This window comes from Populus nigra, chromosome 5 (assembly GCF_951802175.1).
Source record: "Populus nigra chromosome 5, ddPopNigr1.1, whole genome shotgun sequence".
Taxonomy (NCBI): Eukaryota; Viridiplantae; Streptophyta; class Magnoliopsida; order Malpighiales; family Salicaceae; genus Populus; species Populus nigra.
In genome coordinates, this window is record NC_084856.1 from 3,151,006 (window position 1) to 3,159,959 (window position 8,954).

General features: G+C 32.8%; 1 protein-coding gene across 3 annotated transcripts; it reads right to left on the reverse strand.

Annotated features, from left to right (window-relative positions):
* Positions 1-1,269: 1,269 nt before the first annotated feature.
* On the reverse strand, positions 1,270-4,042 carry LOC133693660 (heat stress transcription factor A-6b-like). Of its 3 annotated transcripts, XR_009842148.1 has the most exons (4): positions 3,274-4,042; positions 1,877-2,740; positions 1,593-1,783; positions 1,270-1,490 (listed from the first exon to the last, which is right to left on the reverse strand). XR_009842148.1 is itself a non-coding variant. In XM_062114924.1 (2 exons), the coding sequence occupies exons 1-2, from the start codon at positions 3,583-3,585 to the stop codon at positions 1,967-1,969; spliced, it is 1,086 nt and encodes a 361-aa protein (XP_061970908.1). In that variant the 5' UTR covers positions 3,586-4,042; the 3' UTR covers positions 1,270-1,966. The 3 variants fall into 3 exon arrangements, 1 of the variants encoding a protein (XP_061970908.1); XR_009842147.1 differs by having other exon boundaries at positions 1,593-2,740; XM_062114924.1 differs by having other exon boundaries at positions 1,270-2,740.
* Positions 4,043-8,954: the final 4,912 nt, after the last annotated feature.

Genomic DNA, 8,954 nt, shown 5'->3' on the forward strand with positions numbered 1-8,954 from the left:
TCAAGTTAGCATGTAAAATCTACAATTCGAGTTATGAGACCGTGATAGCCTCATAAAAAAACAAAAACAAATAAATATTAAAGTCCAATTCTCAATAAACTCAATGTTAAGGATTAATTTTTTTTTAAAAAAGACAAAATAACCTGTCAAACATGGATCATAAGACCGAGATAACCTATTAAAAAGCAAATCAAAATAAATTATGAAATTCAATTCCCAGTCAATCATATATTGAAGAATAAAATTGAAAAAAAATCAATTAAAAAAGAACAAAAAATTCAAGTTAACCTGCTAAACTATTGACTTGGATCATAAAACTGGGATAACCTTGTAAAAAGTAAATTAAAATGAACTATGAAACTTAATTTTAATGTTAAATAATGAAGTTTTTTTAAAAAAATTAATGTTACAACAAACAATACTTTGTGAGAAAAATACCAATAATTTTCTCTTATCAATTAATTCTGGTTAATAATAATAATAATTGAGTATACTTAGCAACCTATAATAACTCTTTTATTCAGATTTTGTGTCAATTCCACAATGTGGGATTGCAGGATCATAAATACTGAAATTGGATTTTTTTTCTTCTACTAGCTTTTATTTTAGGGTGAATATGTTTTTGTTTTTAAATGTATTTTAAAAATATTTTTAGTTTGCTAAACTATATTTTTAAATAAATTAATTGATTTTTTTATGTATTAATATTAAAAATAACTTTTTTAAATAACTTTTTAATATATTTTAAAATAAAAAATATTTTAAAAAATAATCGATAACTTCCCATTAACACACCACCAAACGCGCTGGGAATTGCAAAATTCAAACCCACACACGAGACTTTTCACGAGCTACGTTAATTCTTTCCAACCCCTCTTACCTCTTTTTTCCTCATTTCCAGCAATTGAAACATTAATCCTGGAAAGTCCACTCAAGAGGGTCATGGATTACTAAAGCCATTATTTTCCTTCATTCATTTTTGTTCTGCGCAAACTTCCCATGGTTCATATAACAACAAACCAGATAAATTAAGAGCTCATCGTATAGAAAGCTAAGATCAATGGTGTCGGGTCTCCAAAAGAGACCTGTGAAAATGATTTTGCACTACCGTTCAAAACCATTTTCGAGGACAGCACCACGATCGGCCACAAAATTGCCACCACGAACACATTTGTTTGTTATTGGTCATGAAATGCGATGCATTATCAACACTGCCGCTTGGACCGTGGTAGCCCCTCCGCCATTGAAAATGAGAGATCAGGAACCAAATTGCAGAGGCATGAAAAACATCTATATATGGTATAAATGTAACATCAAGAATTTCATCACCCTTGCATAAAGAACAAGACAAATCAAGAAAAAGAAAGGAAAAAAAAAATCAAGCCGACGCCGTTAACTACCAAATCGGTTATTTGAATCCAAAAGCACCTAGTTGTGGTTTCTTGCAACTTGCAGCAACATCTTGTCGAAATCAACAGCATCTCAACAGTCTACATTTATTCGAGGACAAGGAAAATTACAGGAAGCTGTTAACTAATGAATCAAATGCGTAATTCAAAGATTAGTTGCGAGTGAAAAAAATATCCAGTAACCTTTGAGACAAATCATGACAAGGACTACGAGACTCTGCCCAGGCACTGCTGCAACCTAACCAAGATGGAGAAAATAAGAAGAAGGGATGTACAAAATGGAGAAATTGACAACAAAATGAAAATACAAGGGTTAGAAACACCAGAAACAAGATAGTTTCCACTGGAAAGTACGGCTTGGTAGTTCCCCTATCCTGTCAATAGCAAGAAATGCAGGTGAAGATTATAGCCTAATGGCATCCAATGACACAAATTAGACTGTCAACTAGCAATATGACCATGGAAACCTGCTACCACAATGAAATGATCATTGAGGGAATTAAGTGGTGATAATGATGATGATGATGGTCAGCGACGCAGAAAACTGTTCAGTTTCACTACTTAGGACTTGAACCCAGATAACCCAAGCGCTCGGCTAATATATTGACATCATCTTCATCTCCTCCAGCACTCTCATTTAACAGTTCTTCCCAAAATCCCTCATCAAGTTCTCTATCTTTACTTTCAGGAGTCTCTAGCTCTTCTACTCCATCCTCTTGCTCTATCCTTGCCCTACCATACCCTTGCATTTCCAAGGCAAGTGCTTCCAGCTCTGACACTTCAAATTCAAGGTCTCCAGACTCTAAAGGCTCTGCCTTTATGGGGTTTGCACTTCCACCAATATGGCTCGATTCACCACAACGACGACCACCACCACCACCACCTCTACTAGATCCTTGATCAATAGGCCGCCTTCTCTTTTTAGTCATTGCTTCCTCAAGCTCTTTCCTTTTCTCCTTCTGCTGAACTAACTGCTGTAAGAAGGCTGGATTTTGCATTGCTCTAGCTAAGAATTGCATCATTTGCTGCTGCTTTTGCTCTATCGCTTGTAGCCTGTGCTCCATAGCTTGTATATAAGATCTAGCATTCTGTTGCTGCTGTCTAAGTTTCACTAATTCCATCATTAAAACCTGCTTGTCACGTTTCAAGCGATCGATTTCTCCATCTAATCCAAAACGGCCAACTTCAACGCAAGCATCTGGAGCTTGCTGTTGAGTAAGTGGCTGAGAGGGTGCCTTTCTTCTCTTTATATTCCTTAAGAGATGCTTTTGACCGCTCAGAAATCCTTCATTGGCAAACTCCCATCTATCTGGATCAATCTTTCTAAAACCCTGTAAAAAAAAATCCAGAGCCATCATCAATTCCCATCAACAAAATTACATCTCAACAGAGACTCAAGACAATTACTTGAGAATTTCCAGTGTGACAGGCAGTGTACAATGAGGAAATTCCTGCATTACAGGAGTAGAGCAATCGAACTCCGAAAACAGAATGCAGAATTTTTAACTTCTGCTTTTTTTTGTAATAAGTACAGGTCCCCCATCCAGACAGGGCTATTGGAGGGGGGGGGGGGGGGAACAGAAGAAGATAAACTTCACCTACAGTGGAAAATAAAGTAACAATAGACTATGGATCCCGCAAAAAAAAAAAAATTGCTAAAACACTGGTTAGTTCCATGAACATTCTTCTCACTAGCACTGTTCTTTGGGTATGATAAAATTTATTATTTTGAGGTACCAAGAACCCAGGTTGAAAAATGCCATAAAAAAATTAAAACTGCTTATTTCAATAAAATGGACTGTTGAAATAGATAGATTTTTTTTTTACAAAAAAGGAAGATTGAGCTCAGTATCAAAATACTTACATAAGTATTGAGCTGCCTGACAAAGCTGGAAAAATTATTATGTTTGAAGTATCTAGGAAGGAGATTTGTGGAGAACGAATGAGGATCCCAGGCAACAAAGCTAGAACCTCCTCTGTTCCAAGAAACTATGTGATTGGTCGTTGGGTCATCTACCATGTCAAAAGTCTTAGTCAGGAATGGTGGTGGTCCTGTATCATGTAAACCTTCCCTTGGCTGCGGTGGCAGCATAACTGGTGGGGGCTCATCACCGCCGGACGGTGGCGATGAACTTGATCCTGCATACTCTTGCTTCACAGTGAAAAATGGATTCATGATTGCAATTTGCTTCACCGATTCGGTTCTTATGTCAGCTTGATGATAAAAATTTACATGCTCCAGTGTCGGTTCAAGATTGATGATAGAGCTGGCTACGGTCAAAATTGAAGCCCTGGATGATGGGATTTAGAGATTTTTTTTAAAAAAAATTAACAATAGCAAAGAAAAGGATCGAGAAAGGAAGAGGAGTAATGGGTTTGATTGAACTAAAATAAGAAAAAATAAATAAATTTTGGTCAAGAAAAAGAGAGGAGGCCGCTGCTGGGTTTAAGCTGGAAAGAGAACTGAAAGCAGAGTCATGGAAAGAACAGTTTCATATAAATCGAAAAGGACAAAGTTGCATTGGAGATTTTTTTTTTAGGGGTGAAAACAGCAACAGCGTTTTGGGAAAGGAAAGGTCGTTTATGTCGTTACAAAGTTGGTAGATACCTATAATCAGAGAAGCAGTGTCTAAAGAGATAAATAGAGGTAATGAAGCTTATTATAAAAATCATTTGGAAAGTTCTAGAGGTCTTGGGTGCTGAATATATTTTAAAAAAATAAAAAAATCTAGCCCCTTTCTTCATTTGGCAAAGGGTGGGGGAGGGATGGATAGAGAGTGGTCCTCTAGGAAACTTCTGGAACTTGCAAGGGTAGAAACTGGGGACGGTATGGTGGAGGTGTGGTTTGGGGCCCATTGTGTCTAAAGTAAAATACGTCGTGGTTTTTGTTTGGCATCTAGATTTCAATACCTTTATGAGATTTGATTGGAGGAGCGTGGTGATTTTATTTACCCTGCCAATAATTGGCTGGCGTCATTCAAAATCACTGTAGATTTAACCATGATCACAGAAATATGCTGCCCATAAAAAAAAATTGTAAAGTGATAGAATTGTAACTTTACTAATAAAAAGTAAGTCGAATCGGATTAATCAGTAAATTTTGTATTTTATACCATGAAATTAGGCTAACTTCATATAAAAAAAATTAAAAAAAATATAAAGCTATTAAAAAAAATATAGGCAAAACAAATTAAAGAGCAACTTTAAGATTTTGAATAACAAGACATGAAAATTAAAAAAGAAAGAAAGTAGAAAAAAATAAGAAAGGGCTTTTACCACCAATCCAAAAGTTTGTTTGGGACGAGCTGTAATCATGGATAAAAAGGTCGTCGGGAGAATTTGAACACCATCCTAAAAGCTATTGTTTGTCCTTCGGGTAATATTGTATGAGTCACTCGAAGATCATTGCTACCCTTTCTATGTTAACAACTTTTTAAAAATATTTTTTAAATATTAAAATACAAATCTTCTCCTAACTGTGCAAAACAATAACAAAAGAAAAGGGTTAAAATGAAAAAAATGACATTTGACCAAAGTTATAGGTTTTTTCACCTCAAGGGTATCTCAGTAATTGCATCGTGCATTTAAAGATGAAAAGAAAAAAAATGCCCTTGAATGTCGGGCCTAGTTTTTTTTTTGTATCAAGGATATTTTTTGTATTTTCACCATCCTTGTCAACTAGCCCAAGTTTTCATGTTATAGGAGTAAAACAATATTTTTACTATTACAGTCCACGATGCATACGAATGTATAGTTACATTAATGTGCACAGTGTATTTTATCATTTCTTTTTAGTGTGTTTTATTATAATCATTTGATATAAAAACTATGGAGCAAGCTATACACACACAAAAAACATTATATATGGCACTATACTTTTTTATAATTCATCTCGATACTTGAAATTTTATTTTAGGTGATTGGATCATAATTCAAAGCCGCTTGATTTAGATTTTTTATTTAATAATGAAATTGAAAAAATATAAACTAAAATTGAACAGGCATCAAACATGGATGGCTTGCCAGAATTTCTAGTACCTTATTATTTTTTCAATTCAATTTTTGCACAAAAATTTATTTTTATTATTTTTTAGTTTTTGATTGATAGAGGAGAGAGAGAGGTCACTCAATTCCAGCAATAAAGATAGAAAAATATCATTGACACCCCAAAACGGTCGATATTTATGTCAAATGGTTTCATTTCATGAGGGAACTTCACATTAAATGTTTTTTAAAAAAACTTTAATAAACATATCTGAGCTTGAGTAGATTTTTTATCACCAAATGATTGCGCAAGCCCTAATAAAATGGACCAAACAAGCTAGCCTGGATTACTAAACCCAACAACGTTTAGCCCTTTCTCTCTTTTTTTTTTCCTTTTTTTTGTTTCTATAAATTAATGCTTCTTTTTTATGTATTTTTTTTCAAACAAATATATTTATATTTAGACTAATATCACTTTTTTTTTGTTTAGAGAGCCTTTTTTAAATGATGATTTTTCTATGCTTTTAATTTTTAACGAGGTTTTCCTGATTCATCAATAATTTTTTTTTATTTCCTATATAGACGAACTTTAATTTTGAAAATAATTCCTTTTATTTTCATATAATAGTTATAATATATGTAATCTTTCCTTTTTATTTTATTCAATTAATTTAATATGTTTGTTATTTTTTATTATCGTCTGATTGAATCAAAAAAATATTTTAATAAATAAATTTAGCAAATACAGCCAGATAAATATACCTTATTGCGAGATTAAATATATTGATTCATACTTATCTCTTGATTTTTTAGTTATTATTTATATTTTATTTATTAATTAATTATTATACATAGTTCTTAATTTATTTTATTATATATATATGCATAAAATTAAAAAAGCCTGCACATAATATTTTTTATTAAAAAAATATCTAAGCCGTTATTAAATGACATTTAAGTATCTAGTGATATTTTTATGCTTGTTGATAGGGGGTAGAAGTTGTGTACAAACATAGGATAATGTATGCTCGAGAGCTCCTCGTGTGCAAGAGTATGAAAAGTCTTCCTTGGAAAAAAAATTGTCAACGCCTCGATAATTTTGCACTTTTAAAAAGTAATCAAGAGCATATGAAAGGTAGAAAAAAAGGGGAAAGGGTATGAAATAGGACTACCGTTAAAATTCTCAAAGTAAAATCTCATTTATTTTTATATTTTTGTTTTGGTGGAAAACAGGCCAAAGCCTATTTATTTTTGTATTTTTAAAAAAATTTAATTTTTTTTTACTTTAAATTAATATTTTTATTATTTTAATGTGCTGGTATAAAAATAATTTTTTTAGAAAATAATTATAATCACCTTTCAAAACAGATATAAAGGGGAAAAAAAACAGGAGAGGAGGAGTTCCATGCCAGTTGAAAAGTTCCACGTAATTCACGACGAGTTAGAAAATCGGCACACTTTTGTTTTCTAAAAACATATACAATTAATCTTGATTTATTTACAGATTAAGTTTAAAATATCAAGCGGAGAGAAAACAAAGAAGATATCTCTCCTTTTTCTTTCATTTTAATGGCTAGGAGGAGCAAACTTAACTTTTTTTTCATGTTTAATTAGTGTATATTTGAGATTGTATTGTATTGTATTTTTTAAAATAATTTTTCATTTTAAAATATATTATATTTTTTGGTTTTTATTTTATTCTTATATTAGCATATCAAAATCATCAAAAAAACACTAAAAATATATAAATTTAATGTTTTCTTAAACCAATATCGCTTGCACTTGGAAATAGAAACAAAATACTTTTGAACACCTTTTTAATATATGATAAGAAAATATTACTAATAATTTATGTTGATACTTTTGAACACCTTCTTGTCTCCTAGGCATCCAAAGTTCCATATATTCGATTTTAAGATTTCTTGCCCACCATTCTCCTTTCCCTGAATAATGAGAGCTGGTGTTTTTCGAGCCTATTTGTTAATGCAATGTTATCGTGTTTTTTTAAAAAATATTTTTTTTGTTTTAAATTATTTTCTTAATGTTTTTTTATTGTTTTAATATGCTAACATAGCAAAATTAATTTTAAAAAATAAAAAAAAACATTTTAAAAATAATTATTATCACGTAAAACAAAATAGAATAATCAAGCAGCATACGTGGCAATATCCTTCTTATCCATTACATTGACAAATGGTTGATTATAAAAGGATATTTCGTCAACTTAACCCGAGGTGAAGTTACTCTTTTCGAGCATGGAGGGGGAACAAGTTTCGACCGGATAGAGGCATGGAGCAAAGACTACATGGTGGTGGTGTTCTAGAACCAATCGTCCTTTGTTCCCTTTCTGCAACTTGCACCGATCATTTAAATATTTAGGACAAAGACAAGATTATTTTAATATCTCCACCAAATAAAATAAATTTGTTCCCGCACATTCTCAGAAGTTGCAACAGGTAAAAGGATGCCAATTATTGTGATAAAATATTTTAAAAATTTGCACCTAGACCTTCTACAATCTTCTTGAATGTGCTAGAGTCCTGCGGGGTTCCTGGATGAACAAATCAATAATTCTAATTAAAAATTAATTTTACCCTTCCATTTCCCTTTTTACTTTCTTCTTGTTTTCATTTTTTTTTATTGAGGATGTGTTCATTTTTATGGAAGGATAAAAATAAACACATCCTTTTTACTATAGAATAACAAATTTATTTCAATCCCGATTAATATCTATTTTTTTAACATAATAATCTCCCATCCATGCCAAAAAAAAAAAATCGGAGAAGAAAACTATATATTGGCAACCCATCTGAAACACGCATGCAGATTTTAGTATAGGATTATAGACGTGTGACTCTCCAAATTAAGGAGAATAAAATTTGTCATTGGTGACCTAATCCATCGAAGTCCATGACAGTATCCATGTTTCCTTAACAACAAACTCGCACGTTTCACCAAATAGCAGTGTTCCATCTGTTTTCTCCACCCTTTATTTTAAGGTGACGCCCATGACTTGTTGTGATTCAGGGAGACCAGAAAGATCTTAACTAGCCATTTTAACCAACCTAGTTGGATCAGTGTCCAATGTTTTGGCTCCAGCTAGCTACTATGCATTCCTTTCAGGGTTTGGATTAGGAGCAATAAACAAATCCTGGGTTCCTAGGTTTGTTTGTCCGAGGCAGGAGAGCCCTTCTCGCTGCCAGTTGGCATGGAGCGGTGCAAGCCAGTATATGAACAAGGGAACGTGGCATATCATGAGATGATTGATCGTATAAAAAATGCTTGATTAGACGTGCACGTCTGGCTAGGGTTGACTCTGTGACTCGTGTGTTTCAGAAAGTTAGTAATCAGTATGTACCTGGTACTGGTAGTCTTACGCATCACCGGCCTGCATGATTTGAAGATCCATTTGCCCGTCACTCCGTCGTGACACGGTGAGGCAAACAAGAGGAAAAAAAAAAGTAAATCCAGTGCCGAGTATTACACGTGTTGATGCGGATATAGTTTTTTAGAGGTCTATAAATTTATTGCTGAACAGCAGCTTCTACAGAATCTAAAATG